This window comes from Microchirus variegatus (assembly GCF_963457635.1).
Source record: "Microchirus variegatus genome assembly, chromosome: 4".
NCBI classification, from domain to species: Eukaryota; Metazoa; Chordata; class Actinopteri; order Pleuronectiformes; family Soleidae; genus Microchirus; species Microchirus variegatus.
The window spans coordinates 16,846,327-16,865,061 of NC_139805.1; the positions used below are offsets into that span (position 1 = coordinate 16,846,327).

General features: G+C 40.1%; 1 protein-coding gene across 1 annotated transcript in view; it reads right to left on the reverse strand.

Moving 5' to 3' along the window:
• Positions 1 to 7,935: 7,935 nt before the first annotated feature.
• The window catches only part of tle2b (TLE family member 2, transcriptional corepressor b), a gene marked incomplete at both ends in the record, with an annotated part of 74,243 nt that continues 63,443 nt past the window's right edge, over positions 7,936 to 18,735 (reverse strand). The window contains 10 exons of the mRNA XM_083887843.1: positions 7,936 to 8,043; positions 10,437 to 10,513; positions 10,953 to 11,103; positions 12,419 to 12,566; positions 13,033 to 13,280; positions 13,996 to 14,245; positions 15,129 to 15,205; positions 15,774 to 15,943; positions 16,807 to 16,966; positions 17,080 to 17,247. Of these exons, the coding sequence (XP_083743969.1) occupies positions 7,936 to 8,043; positions 10,437 to 10,513; positions 10,953 to 11,103; positions 12,419 to 12,566; positions 13,033 to 13,280; positions 13,996 to 14,245; positions 15,129 to 15,205; positions 15,774 to 15,943; positions 16,807 to 16,966; positions 17,080 to 17,247 (1,557 nt within the window). The remainder of the gene's footprint in view (positions 8,044 to 10,436; positions 10,514 to 10,952; positions 11,104 to 12,418; positions 12,567 to 13,032; positions 13,281 to 13,995; positions 14,246 to 15,128; positions 15,206 to 15,773; positions 15,944 to 16,806; positions 16,967 to 17,079; positions 17,248 to 18,735) is intronic.

The following is an 18,735-nucleotide window of genomic DNA, read 5'->3' on the forward strand; positions in this document are numbered from 1 at the left end:
TTGTCAAGTTTTGGACCAAAAAAAATTGTTATTCAAAAGAATTGTCAGATTTTGGACGACATAGTATAGTATGTCGTTTTTGTCAAATTTTGGACCAAATGTTTTTTCAAAAAATGGTCACATTTTGAAAGACATAGTATAGTATGACGTGTTTGTCAAGTTTTGGACCAAAAAAAATTGTTATTCAAAAGAATTGTCAGATTTTGGACGACATAGTATAGTATGTCGTTTTTGTCAAATTTTGGACCAAATTTTTTTTTCAAAGAATGGTCACATTTTCGACGACATAGTATATTATGACATACTACATAGTATAGTATGACGTTTTTGTCAAGTTTTGGACCAAAAAAATGTTTTTCAAAAAAATTGTCACACTTTGACGACATAGTATAGTATGTCGTTTTTGTCAAATTTTGGACCAAATTTTTTTTCAAAAAATTGTCACATTTTGGATGACAGTATAGTATGTCGTTTTTGTCAAATTTTGGACCAAATTTTTTTTCAAAAAATTTCCACATTTTGAAAGACATAGTATAGTATGACATACATAGTATAGTATGACGTGTTTGTCAAGTTTTGGACCAAAAAAAATTGTTATTCAAAAGAATTGTCACACTTTGGACAACATAGTATCGTATGTCGTTTTTGTCAAATTTTGGACCAAATTCTTTTTTCAAAAAATTGTCACATTTTGAAAGACATAGTATAGTATGACATACTACATAGTATAGTATGACGTTTTTGTCAAGTTTTGGACCAAAAAAATGTTTTTCAAAAAAATTGTCACACTTTGACGACATAGTATAGTATGTCGTTTTTGTCAAATTTTGGACCAAATTTTTTTTCAAAAAATTGTCACATTTTGGATGACATAGTATAGTATGACATACTACATATTATAGTATGATGTTTTTGTCAAGTTTTGGACCAGAAATATGTTTTTCAAAAAAATTGTCACACTTTGGACGACATAGTATAGTATGTCGTTTTTGTCAAATTTTGGACCAAATTTTTTTTCAAAAAATGGTCACATTTTGAAAGACATAGTATAGTATGACATACTACATAGTATAGTATGACGTGTTTGTCAAGTTTTGGACCAAAAAAAATTGTTATTCAAAAGAATTGTCAGATTTTGGACGACATAGTATAGTATGTCGTTTTTGTCAAATTTTGGACCAAATTTTTTTTCAAAAAATGGTCACATTTTGAAAGACATAGTATAGTATGACGTGTTTGTCAAGTTTTGGACCAAAAAAAATTGTTATTCAAAAGAATTGTCAGATTTTGGACGACATAGTATAGTATGTCGTTTTTGTCAAATTTTGGACCAAATTTTTTTTTCAAAGAATGGTCACATTTTCGACGACATAGTATATTATGACATACTACATAGTATAGTATGACGTTTTTGTCAAGTTTTGGACCAAAAAAATGTTTTTCAAAAAAATTGTCACACTTTGACGACATAGTATAGTATGTCGTTTTTGTCAAATTTTGGACCAAATTTTTTTTCAAAAAATGGTCACATTTTGGATGACAGTATAGTATGTCGTTTTTGTCAAATTTTGGACCAAATTTTTTTTTTAAAAAATTGTCACATTTTGAAAGACATAGTATAGTATGACATACTACATAGTATAGTATGACGTGTTCGTCAAGTTTTGGACCAAAAAAAATTGTTATTCAAAAGAATTGTCAGATCTTGGATGACATAGTATAGTATGTCGTTTTTGTCAAATTTTGGACCAAATTTTTTTTCAAAAAATTGTCACATTTTGAAAGACATAGTATAGTATGACATACATAGTATAGTATGACGTGTTCGTCAAGTTTTGGACCAAAAAAAATTGTTATTCAAAAGAATTGTCACACTTTGGATAACATAGTATAGTATGTCGTTTTTGTCAAATTTTGGACCAAATTTTTTTTCAAAAAATTGTCACATTTTGAAAGACATAGTATAGTATGACATACATAGTATAGTATGACGTGTTCGTCAAGTTTTGGACCAAAAAAAATTGTTATTCAAAAGAATTGTCACACTTTGGACAACATAGTATAGTATGTCGTTTTTGTCAAATTTTGGACCAAATTTTTTTTCAAAAAATTGTCACATTTTGAAAGACATAGTATAGTATGACATACTACATAGTATAGTATGACGTGTTCGTCAAGTTTTGGACCAAAAAAAAATGTTATTCAAAAGAATTGTCAGATCTTGGATGACATAGTATAGTATGTCGTTTTTGTCAAATTTTGGACCAAATTTTTTTTCAAAAAATTGTCACATTTTGAAAGACATAGTATAGTATGACATACATAGTATAGTATGACGTGTTCGTCAAGTTTTGGACCAAAAAAAATTGTTATTCAAAAGAATTGTCACACTTTGGACAACATAGTATAGTATGTTGTTTTTGTCAAATTTTGGACCAAATTTTTTTTCAAAAAATTCTTCACATTTTGAAAGACATAGTATAGTATGACATACATAGTATAGTATGACGTGTTCGTCAAGTTTTGGACCAAAAAAAATTGTTATTCAAAAGAATTGTCACACTTTGGACAACATAGTATAGTATGTCGTTTTTGTCAAATTTTGGACCAAATTTTTTTTCAAAAAATTGTCACACTTTGACGACATAGTATAGTATGTCGTTTTTGTCAAATTTTGGACCAAATTTTTTTTCAAAAAATTGTCACATTTTGGATGACATAGTATAGTATGACATACTACATAGTATAGTATGACATACTACATAGTATAGTATGATGTTTTTGTCAAGTTTTGGACCAGAAATATGTTTTTCAAAAAAATTGTCACACTTTGGACGACATAGTATAGTATGTCGTTTTTGTCAAATTTTGGACCAATTTTTTTTTCAAAAAATGGTCACATTTTGAAAGACATAGTATAGTATGACATACGACATAGTATAGTATGTCGTTTTTGTCAAATTTTGGACCAAATTTTTTTTCAAAGAATGGTCACATTTTGGATGACAGTATAGTATGTCGTTTTTGTCAAATTTTGGACCAAATTTTTTTTTCAAAAAATTGTCACATTTTGAAAGACATAGTATAGTATGACATACTACATAGTATAGTATGATGTGTTTGTCAAGTTTTGGACCAAAAAAAATTGTTATTCAAAAGAATTGTCAGATTTTGGACGACATAGTATAGTATGTCGTTTTTGTCAAATTTTGGACCAAATTTTTTTTTCAAAGAATGGTCACATTTTGGACGACATAGTATAGTATGACATACTACATAGTATAGTATGACGTTTTTGTCAAGTTTTGGACCAATACATTTTTTTCCAAAAAAATGTTCACACTTTTGACGACATAGTATAGTATGTCGTTTTTGTCAAATTTTGGACCAAATTCTTTTTTCAAAAAATTGTCACATTTTGAAAGACATAGTATAGTATGACACACTACATAGTATAGTATGACGTGTTTGTCAAGTTTTGGTCCAAAAGTTTTGGACCAAAAGAAAATATTCAATGTCTATTACATTCAAACCATCGTCATAAGTTCACACCATGCTGATTACGCCTTTCAGATGTAGGATAATGACATCAGCAACAAAAAACACCAACAATACACACAAAATGCCATAACTTGTCCGGTGCTGTCAATATCCCGCTGTGTCAGAATTATTGTCTAAAAAAAAAAGAAGAGAGAACGCAGGAGAAACATGAAAGGATGAACACAAGTTTGTTTATTTTTCACACAGTTTTTCTCGTACAGCACGTGGGAAATGCATCAGGAGGGAAGACAGTGCATTTAAAAAAAGAAGAAAAGAAAAAGAAGAGAGAAACGAAACATGAGCAGGGGAAAGAGACGTTACAGTTAAAGAAGAGTATCAAATACAACGTCCCAAATATTTACGCTATACCACCAAATGCATAGCCATTATACAGCATCATTCTTATTAGTATACAAGCGTGTGTATGAGAGTAGTGTTGAGTGCTGCCTGTTGCTTACGGCCAGAAAGGGAAAGAGACAGGCAAAGGCATTAAAACTGTGATAATCTTGCTGGTACAGTAGCCACTGTAGATGTCCCCTTTATAATTGGTCTGTCCTACATTAGCACTGCAGCGAGCAACTGCACAATTTCACAAAGTTGCATCCTGTAATGTTAGAATCATCCTTTTGTAAAACTGCCAATTGAACGATCTGATTTTACTCGGTCTCACGTACAGATGAGGTGCAACCAGCATGCATTAAAAACAGTGGGGCCTCTTTGATGGCTAAACCTGTATCATATTGTTACCATGACGACCCCAGAACAGAAACGTTGTTTAATTTACACGAGGACTGAAAACATTGACAAAAGGGGGATTTAAAACAAGAACGACAAACAGACGAAACTTCTCTCCCAAACGGAGGGTCTTATCTTTTTCTTTACACGGGTTTGCTGATGTTGAAAAGACCTCTGCCCGGCACAATCACTGCGCTTGAAAATTATGCAGATTAAAAAAAAAAAAAAAAAAAAGAGATATTGAAAAAGAAAATAAACTGTTTTCATATGTTTCCATGTGTGAGTGTATCCCTCTTTGTTTGCCTCCCCAAAACACAGTCATAGGCAACCCCCAATACATCAACACCATTACTTTGGACAAGCAACCACTATTTGTAAAAAAAATATTAAAATAAAAGGAGTATTATTAAAAAAAAAAGGTTGAAATGTGCCTTTTCTTACTCTACACACTGGTGACGCATGTTCTACAGCAGCAGGGGATTCTCATATACTGTTTGCCTACATTTTTGGCGAGGATTCAAACGTGAAACAGGGGTTTTGAGAAAGAGCTGTGATGGCGAATATCTTTAATTGCTTTGTTGTCGAGATGAGACGAATAATACCGCTCTTGAATCTGTATGCTGGGCATCGAGATGGTCAACAGCTGAGCCGAGTACACACACACACTAACCTTGACACTTGGGCCGCACTGGATGCAGAAGTGCTGCTAATGTCACCACTGAAGCACCGGCTCCCAATTACCTGCAAACACTCCAGCATCTGCTCTATTTTCTGCATATGCTGTAAATAAATGTGGCCTGAAAACACACTACTCTCTGCTGGGTTATAATAAGAATTCCATTTTAGTACAGGAGGAGTCACTACTTCCAGGTCTGGTGCAATAGCACATGGTTTTGTACATTAGGTTCTTGTTAGAGGAAAATGGAGAATAAAGAATGTCACATATGGGAATAAGTGCCTGTTTGCAGGTGATGTCTCTGACTTCCTGGTTACAAAAACTGTTATGACGGTCAAATCGAGTATTGTGAGGCTTCACAGTGGGATTTCATTCTGCAACTGGAAGATTTAAATTCATTTTATTTGTACAGTCTATGACTGTATATTGTATAAATGTTCAGATTCTGGTAAATGACGGTGTATCCCAGAGATGGGAGTAAGTCATAAGCAAGTCTGAAGTCTCAAGAAAGTCCAGTGTCACTCTTGCAAGAATCACGCAAGTCAAGTCGAGTAATATGAACATAGAAGATGAAGATGATGATTTCCCACATTTAAATGTGCTAAGAACTTGGAACGTTTGAACATTTTGATTCAAGGATTTGGAAGATTAAAGGTTGACTGTGGCTTCAGTGTGGATGTACTCTTCATGTCTAAGCATGAAACAGAAGAGAGGAGAAAAATGTATAATTTTATTCAGTTAAAACCCCCAAAATCAACAAACCAGCCTATATTAGATATTATTAATAACTTCAGTCAACCTGGGACATTATTTACAACAGACGGACACCGAGGTAAGAAAATACACATACTGTATTTAAGTCCAGTAACTGCAGTTCTTTGTGTTTCAAGTGACTTTTGAAAAAGCCACTATCCCACATTTTATCTTTCAAATCATTTCTATGAACTCAGACCAGAGAGAATTAAATCAGCCAAAATTAACATTAATGTTGACCTAACATTATTACATTATTATAATAACATACTGTAGTTCCAAAAATAATTTGAAATTTCTACATATTGAAGTCAAATTTTCTTATTTAAATTAAATGCAAAATTGACTCAAAGCCAGTTGCAATTTGCCTCAAAAATGGCAAATGTGAACTCAATATTTGAGAAAACGTAGATATTCCGTAAAACTATCTCATCTCACTCAAGTCCAAGTCCAGTCTCAAGTCAAGATCAAGTTGAGTCTTTTACCAACGTCAGTCAAGTGCGTCTCAAATTTGCGACTTAAGTCAGACGAGTCAAATCATGTGACTTAAATCCTCTATCTCTGGTGTGTCCTATGCATCCTTTTTCTTTTGCCCTGTTTTTGGAACGTTTATAAAAGAATGCACTTTTGTACTGATGCATCCATTGGTCCAGGTGTAACACATATATTAATATCAGAGTTTTACAGGATATGTGCTGTATGCTACTCTTTCACTGTTACAAAGTGAGTCTCTAATGGTTGCCAAGTAACCATTCCCAAACAAAAACCTTAATATTTGTCTGTATTTGTATGTTATTACACAATCTCAGAGGTGCTCGTGGATTGGATTTGTTGTATTCACTCAGCAGTTTCCCAGCTGCTATTCCTAGCATTCATACATGAGAGTAGCACTCATCTACATATTGGCAAAAAGGCAAATAAAACAATTGAATTTAAGGTGTTTAGCATCTCAATTAATAGCAATTGGCCTGAGCACTTTGACCACTTGCACATCAGCAGGCAGCGACGGAGGAAACGACTCAAATAAACAACTAGTTGCATATAATCTGAATAGAATCCTAAAAATCACTGCAGTTGATAGTGCAGTTGTGACATGTTGGGTTGTTGTTGTTTTTTTCTTCCCCTTTTTTGTTTTGCCATACGGTGAAGTTGCAGTGCTGCTACATCATCTAACTGACAGTGCTTTTAATGAGAGTGAGAGCAGCGGTCGGTGTCAGGAGAACAATCCAGAGGAATTAGGGAGGGGGGGAGGGGGGAGGGGGAGGGGATGGGGAACAGCTCGGCTGATGTTCTCTGTTTGTGTCTCTGGGTCCCAGAAGAATCCCATTGACTCCGCCGTTCATTAAATGCTGCCTTTGTCAGACAAAAATAAAATAGATATTAAGGCAGTGAAATGGGGAGCGCGGCGATGAATGTTTAATTGGGTGCTCTGCGTGTTGTGTGTGTGCGCTTCTCTCTTCCAGCTATTACCTCAAGGGAGTGTACCCGAGCGCGTGTGTGTGTGTGTGTGTGTGTGTGTGAGCAGGTCATTGTATGTGGATATCTAAAGCAGCCCCGCCCCCCCCCCCCTCCTCCATCTCAGAGCGTCATCGTTTCCCCCAGCTCCTGACACCTCTCACTGGGGAAAGTGAGCTGCGGCGTCAGCCTCATTAAGGCTTCCACTGTCTGGCTAATGAATCGATTGTGTGGTATCAGTGCTCCTGGCTGCTGCTCCCACAGTGCCGCTCTGCACCTCTTCTGGGGGCCTCCCATCCACTGAGCTCTTAATCAGGAAACAGCCCTAATTACCCTCCCTCCCTCCTCCGTGTCCTCCTCTTCCTCATCTCTCCCTTCTTCTTCCCCGACTTTATCTTTATGCTCCACTGTCCTTTCACTTTGTCCTTCTCCTCTTGCTCTCTCTCTCTCTCTCTCTCTCTCTGTGTGTGTTATCATACCTCATTCTTGGGCTAAAAGTGGAAGGCAGGGGGGGGGGGGGACATTTGGGAGCTTCCACAATAGCTTATATCACAGCACAAAAGGGGGTGATGTATTAGGGGTGAGGGTCAGAAAAAAGACTCAAGAGGACTGAGACAGAGGTGCTCCTGCTGGTGATGTAATGAGGATTGAGACCGGCTGGCGGTGCAAATGGGTACGCCCTCCTCCTCCTCCTCCTCCTCCTCCTCCTCCTCCATCTCCCCACAGCGACCCCAAAGTCTCCATCCTGTCTCTTGTCATCTCGTCGTGGCGGCCCCTCAGTACACCACCTCGTACACCGTGGCCTTCTTGTCCCCAGAGCCCGTCACTATGTACTTGTCGTCCGGGGAGACGTCGCAGCTTAACACAGATGAGGACTCCTTGGACTAGGAGACATTAAAGGAGAGAGAGAGAGAGAGAGAGAGAGAGAGAGAGAGAGAGAGAGAGAGAGAGAGAGAGAGAGAGAGAGAGAGAGAGAGAGATGTGACCGATGGAGAGGAACAAACACAGAGCCATGTTAGAAAAGACATGACTCATCACGCAATACTCAATCGTTCAAGACATATTTGCATTTCAAAACAGTCTGCAATTATTTCCAAACAGACAATGGCACAGCTCCAGGATGCTGAGTCATTCATCTGCTTCAGAGTGAGGCACACTGCTCTCAATTCTCTCTTTTTTCTCTACACCCCACCCCCCTCCTCCTCCTCCTCTGGAGAGATGAAGCCTCATTAACTGCAAGTTTCAGCTTCACTAACAGCACATCACTGATGGCTGCATTGAGCAGGTGAAATGTACAAGTCTTTCTTCTTTCCTGTGTGTCTGAACACTAGACCTGGGCTTTAGATGATCTAAAGTGCCATGCCAACCTCCTCCTCCTCCTCCTCCCACGGCTGCATCATTGTTTATTTTCCTTCATTCCCAGACTCTCCTCCTCCTCCTTCTCCTCCTCCTCTGTGCTACAGGTACAACATGGCTGTCAATCATCAAGCCACTGGTGAGAGGCCATTTCACGCAAGAGCCCTTATTCTATATGAAGGAAGGAAGGAAGGACGGGGGGAGTTGGAGGTGTTCAGGTGAGAGGGATGTGATAACAAGCCAGAGGATGTATTTGGAAGAATAAAGCTTTGGAGACGGACAGAGATTGGAAGATAAAATATTAAAACTCTCCAGTATTATGATGTTTATATCGCTATTTCCTTTTGGGTGTCAATGTTTTTTTCCATACGTTCTGATATCTGAAACAAAAATGTGTGTACCTCAGGAACAAGGATGTCAGATTAGCAGCAGCTACAATGGTGCTCACTAGAAAACACACATTACCTCTCACTAGAGATTTCTCATACTCCGCACTAAACCGTATTAACTCACAGGTCTTATATTATATTATTACTTGAGATTTTAGCAAAAGGGTTAAGAAATTACATTTCTTTTATTCTCGCAATTAGATATTTTCTGAAAATCATTCAGCTCTCATTCTGACAACAAACACAAGTGAAAACACAGCCTCCTTTGTAATGGTTCAAAGAAATCACCCCTAACAACCTTAAAACATGGCAGCTAACAACAACAAGACAACCTAGACTACAAAACACCAACACATCTGAAACCAGCATCATTTGTACAACTGAGTCAAACATCTTCAAAATTACATCTTGTGCATGTGCCTAAATAGACGAGAAAAGACCCGTGTTCTACTGTTCTGTGGTATTTGTCCTCTATAGTATATAGTATGTTCTCTCTCTATATATAGTATATTACGTTATATAATTAGATTTTTGCAGTAATGCAAAACCTTAACATCCACGGTAAATAAGAAAGTAAGTAGAAAATAAAGAACAAGAGCGAAGGAGGAGGAAAAATCCTAAAGACAAGGACTGAGATGACAAAGAAGTGATGACAGTAAAAAACAAGTAAGCACAGCGAGGTGCAGAAGACAACAATTAACACAAATAAAGCATGTGAAGAACAGACGGGAGAGAGAGAGAGAGAGAGAAAATTGAAAGAACGTGGGATACACCAGAGAAGAGGACGAGGGGAGAGCAGCTCTGTATAACAGCACTGTGACGGGGGAAGCTGTTTGGAAGGAGAAGCGTTTGGCATTTGGACAACAAAGCAGATTCTAGCCAGCATTTTTATTTTTACGCCCACGGGGACAGACACAAGCCGCCAACCCTGCTGCCCACTGTAACTGAGAGGAATGTGACAGCCACACCACCCCCCACACACACACACACACAATTTCTGAATCCTAACCCACAAATCTTAGTTTTTGGAGGCTTTTCTGCATAAACTGAGGTCACAAACACACACGGACAAACGCTTGTTTTTATGCTGCATCGCTGCATATTCATGTGTCAACACTTCCTCAAACAAAAGCATTGAACAAGATGGAATTATCACATTTGTCATCTGTGTGTGTGCGTGCGTGTGTATATCTGGGAGTCTGCACATGTTGATAATCCTCCGTCACCTTGGATCAACATATCAGGAATCCTTCATTGTCTTTCTATCATTTGTCTCAAGGGTTTAGTGCGTGTGTGTGTGCGTGTGCGCGTGTGTGTGTGGGAGACAGACCCAGACTAACACATCCTTGTGTGTTTTTGTGTGTTTGTGTGGAAGGACAGTAAAGTGAAACTGTGCCAGCCACACTGATAAACAGATGACTCTGCAGCCCAAATACACACATGCACATTTATATATATGTGTATAAATAGCATGGCATAAATGCTATAAATGCTAGCATAAACATCTTTAGAGTGTTGCACTTGTCTCTCACCTGGAAAATACTCGCTCCATATGGCGTCCTCCATGCATTCAAAAGATTGTCTTTCCCTGTGCTCACGAACCACTTGCCTGAAATAACACACACACACACACACACACACACAGCTACAGGTTAAACATGGAAAAAGGGAGAAACAGACACAATATACTTGGAATGGGACGATATAAAAGTTTCCTGTCACAATTATCTTCACCAAAATAATTGAGGGCCTGAACCCTGTGACCACGATGTACCTTATTTTGATTTGCGTCTGTAAGCTTTCGGGAAACTCTGCACACATTTTTTCCCCATATTTGTGCACATTCTCTCAAAGCTTACAGATACAGAGGATGATTTAATGTTCCCGTTATAAAATAATATAATCCACATTACCAAAAACATGCTACAAACGTTACAAAAACATTACTTGTTCCAAAATGTTGTAGTGTTATGTAAACATGTTATTAAAAAACAAGGATCTTTGAATGCAGCAGGTATGTGTTAGAAATAAACTTTGTGTGTCCGTACCGCAATAGGCGAACTTGAGGGAGAGCACGCAGCTCTCGTGAAGGTGCAGCTGGTACTTGTCAGGTTTGGAGACGTGCAGGACTTCGACGTTACTGCTCTCCATTCCGACAGCCAGCCACTCGCCTGTCGGACAGTAGCCCAGAGAGAAGATCTGCAGACGGGAGGGGAAAAAAAAAGGAATCAGGGGAGGGTGAACGAAGGAAGAACGTGAAATGAGGGAGGAAAAAACAGAGGAGGAGGGAGAGAAAGAACATACGGGGTAAAGGAGCAGAAATGAAAACAACAGTGGAATGAAAAAGGATGTGAGGAAAGATGAAGGGGGGAAAGAAGATAAGGTTGATGAAAGACAGAGATCAATGGAAGGAAGTAGGGAGGACAGATGAAGGAATTAAGAAGGAATGAGGGGAATAAAGGATAACAAGGACGAGGGGATAAAGATGACAAGTGAAAGAGAGAAAAGAGGTAAGATGTTGGAGTTGAAGTTTAAATAAAAAAAATGAATTAAGGAAAGAGCGGAATGATGTAATGGAGTGAATAAGTAAACAGAGACGTTGGGAAAGAATGAGAGCGAGAGAAAGTGGTGGATGGAGAGAGAGACGGCAAGTGAGAGAGAAAGCCATTACACGGTGGATCGAAACTCATCTGACATCTGTGGTCAACACGATAGCTCTGTTATGACAGTGAAGAGTGAGCAAGAGAGACTGTGAGTGTGTGTGTGTGTGTGTGTGTGTGTGTGTGTGTGTGTGTGTGTGTGTGTGTGTGTGTGTGTGTGTGTGTGTGTGTGTGTGTGTGTGTGTGTGTGTGTGTGTGTGTGTGTATGTGGCTCTGACCAGGCTGATTATAGGTAAAGATCTATGAAGGGAAATGATGCTGATGTGTACTGTTGTCTTTAAAGTCGGTCTGTGTGTATATGCAGCAGTGTTCTGCACCATGAACACTATATACACATATATATACACTGTATATATATATGTATGTATGTATATATATATATATATATACATACAAATAAACCAACTATAAAAACTATATACTCATCAACAACTTCCTTACGTATTATGTGTACCTAATAAAGTGGCTGCACTTCTGCAGACTTTGGTTGCAACAAGTAATAATAATAATAATGCATTATATTTAAGGCGCCTTTCAAGACACTCAAGGTCGTCTCTCTTTGTTCAGAGCATTCTCTGTAAACACTCGAGATAATTACGGTGCGAGCTATCCCAGTATATCAAACAGTTCCTGAAATACTCAGGCGCCGACAACCACGCCACGTTCAAAGACACTTAAATCAACGTCTTCATTCTGAAACTCATTTTAAATTTAGTCTACATGAGGTGTTGCTGTATGACTGGCTGATTAGATATTTTGCATTAATGAACAGGTGGGTAAAAGTGAATTTGTGTTATTTAATGTGTGTGTGTCATGTACAGTGTATCTGTGTGTGTGTGTGTGTGTGTGTATACCTGTGAGGTGAAGTCATGCTGCTGGAGCTGGCGTCCCTCTCTCAGGTCCCAGCAGCGCACCGTGTTGTCCAGTCCTCCCGTCCACAGCTTGGTGCCGTCGTTGGAGATGTCGATGCAGCTCGCTCCGTCTGTGTGGCCCTGGAACTGCCTGCAAGGTAAGAAAACCAAACAAAAAAAAAAAGATTCAAAGATAAATAAACACACTCACTACTTCCTGGTTGTTTCTTTGTCTTTTTTTTTTCTCTAGTACATGTCGGGCCAAATATTTTATTTTATCTTTCCCTCCCTGTGGCCCCCATGGCCCTCACACCACCCACATCCGAACACACACCCTCATGACTTACCACTATCTTGCTTCTCTTTCTTTTCTTTTGCCAAAACCTTCTCATCCACATCCCCAGTGGCACACAACCCCCCCCTAAGCTGCTCCCCCTCTCCTTTCTTCTTCTATATTTTATTGACTTTCTTCTTTTTTTTCCTTCTGCTGAAGAATTTACACATCCTCTAGCCATCCTGCCTCTCCCCTTTCACACAAAGATCTATTTATGAAAGTGAGTAAGATGCCAGTGTTTAACTTTATGTTCCGTTTCTCCTTCCACCATCCTCTCTCTCACCTGACCAGTGTCTGGTTGTGAAGGTCCCAGACGACGATGTTGCCGTCGCTGCAGCAGGAGAAGCAGACCTTGTTGTCGGGGGAGATGGCCAGGGCATAGCAGGCGGGGGCGGACGACGTCAGCTCCGCCTTGATGCGGGGTGTGGGTGTGGCCAAATCCCAGATTGACAGCGTGCTGGCCTCCCCGCCGACAATCAGAGTTCGCCCGTCAGGGAGGATTTTACAGGAGCGGATATAGTTGTCCCTGTTCTGATTGGACAAGATAAGAGAGCCAATTAGATTAGTGAGTGCATTAAACACAGACACACAGTGTGTGAGGCCTCGTGGGACAGATGATAATATAATTGGAGAGATTATGAAAATGAATGTGAACATGGAGGTGATGTGAGTTATCGTAAGTGAGGGGGAGAGAGGAAACAGTCACTAAAACCTGTCTCTATGGGCAGAAACATGACGGCGTGTGCAGACCATAGACTTTATATAAAAATGGACGTTTTCTACAAACTCTTATTGTGAACCATTGAGATTCGATTGGTGACAATATCTGATTGGTGATACCAAGCCGTCAGTCACACTGGTGTCCACTCACATGTGCTGTGTTTTATCTTCTTCTTTTTTTCTTCTTCTTCTACTAAACGGGAACATAATTTACTAAAATGACATCATGTTCTGTTGAGGAAGCAACTGAGACCATTAACCCCCTCAGGAAAATGATTTACTGATGTTATAAATCAAGTGAGAAGTAGGTTATTTTTACCATAGACTTTCATTCAAACCAGCTGAGCTGCTCCCTGGTGGCCAAGTGCTACTTCTGTCCTACTTTCCAGGCTTCACTGTTCAAATTGGAAGACTCCGTCCATTTTTATATACCGTCTATGGTACAGAAACAGCAGCCTCTCTCTCTCTCTCTGTCTCTCATTGACAACAAAGACCTCTCTGTTTCTGATTCTTCCTCGTGTCTCACCAGACAGTCCAGCTGGGCCATGGGGCTCTTGCTGCCCGGCTGGCTGATGTCCCAGACCTTGACGCAGCCCTTTCCTCCAGTGTAGACGTGGCGTGTCGAGGTGCTGATGGTGACTGCGCACACAACCTCGCCGTGGTTCAGGGTGTGAATCTGCCGCGCATGGCGAGGGATTCCCGGGCCCAGCAAGGCGTCGGGGGGAAAGGGCACCGGCTGCATCTGACCGTCTGCGCTCACGTGGAATGAGTAGGCGCTGAAAAGAAGAGAGGAGGAGGAGGAGGAGGGGAATAGATAAATCAATACTTGAAAAATCTGTGGCACTGAAGCCAAAAATAATATTGTTGAGCAGCAGAGAAATGGGCCAAAGAAAGGTAATCAATAAACACGCAAGTGTCATAGAGGATCTACAGGTCCATGTGAATGCTGCAGAAAACACACATATCAAATGTGTGAGTTTTGAAGTAAGATGAGAATATAATGGCCCTGACACTCCAGTAATATTTGCCTGAATTCTGGCAATTACTTGTCCCACTGTAGCCGTGGGCGGGAATACATAATGGCAGATTGTATTACAAGGCAGAGGCAGCGCGCCATCGCTAATGGCTGATCAATACAGTGGCAGTTGGAAAGCAAGGCTGGGTTATGATTTCAAATTATCACCAGAGAAGTGTTTTTGCTTCTCACAACAAATAACAAAAACAACACAATAGTCTTCAGTGAGCAAAGGCCAGAGAATGCGTGTTGTTGTCTTCAATATTCGGGGATTTTAGCTGTTAGACAGGGTTACTGAGGAAAACCGAGTACTGGGTGTATAAATTCACAGAGTCCGTCTTTGGAGTTCTGTGCAGTTTTTTTGGATTATCACTGGGCTTGTTTTGACAGAGGTATGTGTAATCACCGTTTCTTCAGCCTGGAATTATTATTCTGCTCATGTTTCTGTTTTTAATCATTGCCCAAAGAGAAAACACACATTTTAATGCCAGGTGTGAACATCTGGTTGTGTGTGGATCACTGAGGACGCATGTATTTATACTAATACATGAAATAAAACTATTTTTCAAGACTGTACCCTGTGTTGAAACTGAGGTAGAACTTTATCTGTGTTTATGTTTGAATGTTACAGGAATAAAACTCACGGCTTTCCACCAGAGGAGCCAGGCAGAGAGGAGGTCAGACCTGGAGCTCTCAGGTGAGACCGAGAGTCATACGCCACCTGGTGTGAACAAAAAAAAAAGTACGCACGGACACATTTATATGCATGTTTTATGTGCTGGACATGGGAGATGACAGTGAACCTTGTTAAAGCGATAGTTTGGGACTTTTGAAGAGTAGGCCAATAACCTGTCTCTTTGCTCTATGAGGTAAATTCATATCATTTGGCAATGGGCTCGTGTGTGGGGGAGTAAATGGTTTTTAAGAGTGAAACACATTTCTTTCAAACTTTCCTGCCAGAAAGTGCTATCCACCGGCAAGATAAACACATTCTTCAGACACACAGAGTACCTCTTATAACCCCACTTCAAGAAACCTTGAAGGAAAAGCTTAATTTAGGTTGGCATTTTGTAGTCCGCATTAGCCGCTTATTTAGCAGAATCTCTTTCTATGTGTGTTGTTCTTTATCACAGTGATCTAAAGAATATAAACACAATACCGGTGAGACCTGATAACGCAGAACACATTAATCTAGTTTTGAGGCCACGCTATGACAGTCAGAAGGTTAGACCTGATCCTGAAGCATAAATCAAACCTCGACAGAGAAGAATAATTTGGCCTTTACTCACCATGGGGCTTCGGGAGTAGGCGCTGGCCACTGCGCTGATTTGTGGGGAGAGAGTTAGAGCCCCGCCGAATCCTCCAGGGCTGGCCAGCTCCCCATTCAGCCCTGCGTGGGACACCACGCCAAAATGAGCTGGGTATGAACCGGAGGGCACAGACATGGGACTGCGGAGAGCTACAGACGGAGGGAAAAGAGGAAGGAGGGATTGAAGGACGGACAGAGGGAGAACGACGTGCAGCACGCAAAAACAGTCACAGGAGGGGAACTTTTTCTGTTAATAAAGGCTACTTCTTTAATTAGAAATGAAGCCAAAGTCACTTTTTCTTTAGGGGTTAGAAAAAGTCACATCTACATCTTTTTTGTTTAAGTTTGTTCCACGTAAGCCATAATTTTGGGGTAAACAAATCAGGAAAAGAAAAGCTGAGGGTCAACAGGACATACAGTAGGGTGTGTTACAGAGAAAACAGGTGCAAATCCCACAAAATCATGACGGTCAATTAAAAGTAGCTATTCGGTGTGACTAATCAGGTTTACAATGAGATGTGATCTGGTATGGAAACTTTATAGAGGAGTACTGTTGTAGAACTCATAGTCTTAATTTGATCGTTACTATGGCGACAGACTAAGGAGAGCAGAGGAACAACAAGCAGTCCGTCGAGCTGGGGGGTCAAACCAGACTCATGGCTTTAACAATCGCGCTCTGGCAATCATTCTGTATATGTAGAGGCAGTTCATCCCACATGTGCACTGTATGTCACATACATTGTATTTGATGATCATTTCACGCTGCATTAAAATTGGCTAATCAGTACTCCCAAGTTCTCCAAGACTGTCTTTGAACCTTTGAATGTTGGGCATTTTTTTTCGAAAATCATACAATGTATACCTGGCTTTATGTGACCCCTTATCTAAATAACTCTCTAAGAAGCTGCTTACAAATACAAGAATTTAAACATCTACTTATATAATTAACAAATCCCTATGTCAGCTGTTACAAACATCCAAACCAGTTTAAAACGTCATGTTGCTTGTCTCACCAAGGGGATCTGCACTCGTTGCTGCTTTGCTGACCAGACGAAGGCAGGAGGTGCTGGGTCCAGGGCCTCCGGGGGCTCCTGGTGCTCCAGGGGTCAGGGCCTCACGGTGGGCAGGGGATGGGGTGCCAGACTTAGACAGTGGAGACTGGGACTTGTCCACCTGTAGCGCAGTCAAACAAAGTCAGTAATGCGGCTTTTACAGCCAATAATCTGTGCAAGCGATGACATCACATGCAGCAGGAATGGGACTGTATAAAGACAGTTCTGTCCTACCTGACCAGGGTCCTTGGTCTTGCCTGGGGTGGGGCTGCGGGGGTTCGGGGTGGAGGGGGCCTCTCCTGTGCTCGAGGAGCCCGGGAGCTCTTTCCTTAAAGCAGGAGCCCGGTCTAAGCCATTCCCGTGGGGGGAGTGAGGAGGGCTGCCTGTAGGAGAGTTTGGCTCCTGAATCACAAAGACAAAATAGTTTTATCCTCCAAAGGTCAAACAAGACTTCAACTATTTTGTAGCTCTGTTTCAGTCACGGCCTTCAAGGTGCCAAATTCAGCTCTATCAGATTCCAGAGAGTCCATTTTTACAGCATTTTATCACCATGATGTCTCCTTAAAGAGTGAACCTCATCCATAAAGCTGCTTACTGCAACAACAAGAGTTTCTGCAAGAGTAGAAAATGGCCAGTGAAGATTTGAAATAAATAAATACATAGTTTCCTGTGTGTACCCATGTGTGAAGGCTTTAAAGAGCTGTATGCAGAGTTTGTCAGGTAAAATCAGAAGTTTGCCGACAGAGTTTGAAAGTATTTGAAAAGGTCAATTGTGCAGATTTGTACTTCATGGACACAAAAGTCACCATCTGCACTTGCAATTCATGAAAGGATTTATAGCTCCCGAAATGTACATGAAACAGAAGATTGTCACTGTTGCCGCAACAGTGGGGCGTGGATTAGAGGATAATGTTGCCGTTCCTTGCTGCTTTCATCACTGGAACCCCAGCCTCCTCCACTGTTGAGCCCGAGGTGCCACCAGCTGACACGCAGATCGCTGTAGTCAGCACTTCTCACGGGTCACAGTGCTCAGCACAGTGCTAACACACACACACACATAGGCAATTCACCGGAGAATATCCCTTGTCTTTTTCTGCCATTATTAACATTTGTCACTTTTTTTTGCTTTCTGCTTTGCTTTGTGTATAATATCAATTGTATTTTGTTAAGTATTTGTTAAGTATTTAAAGAACTAAAATATTCCAGGGGCATTAACTGCTTTGTAGATATTAAATGAAACAGATTGCGGTTATGTTAGAGAAGGGAGGAGAAGAGGAGTTGGAGAGCTGGAGGAGCAGATGCATCAGGAAGGTTGACAAGAGAAGGAAAAATACACAAATGACAAGTCTAACTCTAACCTTAACCTTTACCCTAACCCTAACATAAACCCAATCGTAACCCTAACCCAAAAACCAGGTCTTAACCTCCAAAAAACCCTTTAAAGATGTGAGGACCAGCCCAAAATGATTGTCCTCACTTTATGTCCTCAGTCCCTACAGTTTGTACAACTGTTTTATCGGTATCGGTTCAGGTGAGGCAACAATGTGCGCTTGAATTTCAGCACAACTTACATAAAGTCATCTATTAACATGTATAATTTTAACACTAAAACATTTTAACATTAAAACTAAAGAGTCCTTCATTGTTTCTCCTGCTGGGCATAAAACAAGAAGAAAGCTAAAGCTCATTATTGGAATGTTTTGGGGGAAAAAAGCATATTATAGAAAAATCACTGCAGAAAAACACATCTCGATCTGATGGTGAAGAACATTATTTTGTCCGAGACTGGAAAAATACACCGTCTTATAATTTTTTCGATTACTAAATGAGTAATATTATGCTCGCTTTAAGCTTCCAGTGTGTTAAACACATCCCTCGTCCGTTGTGATC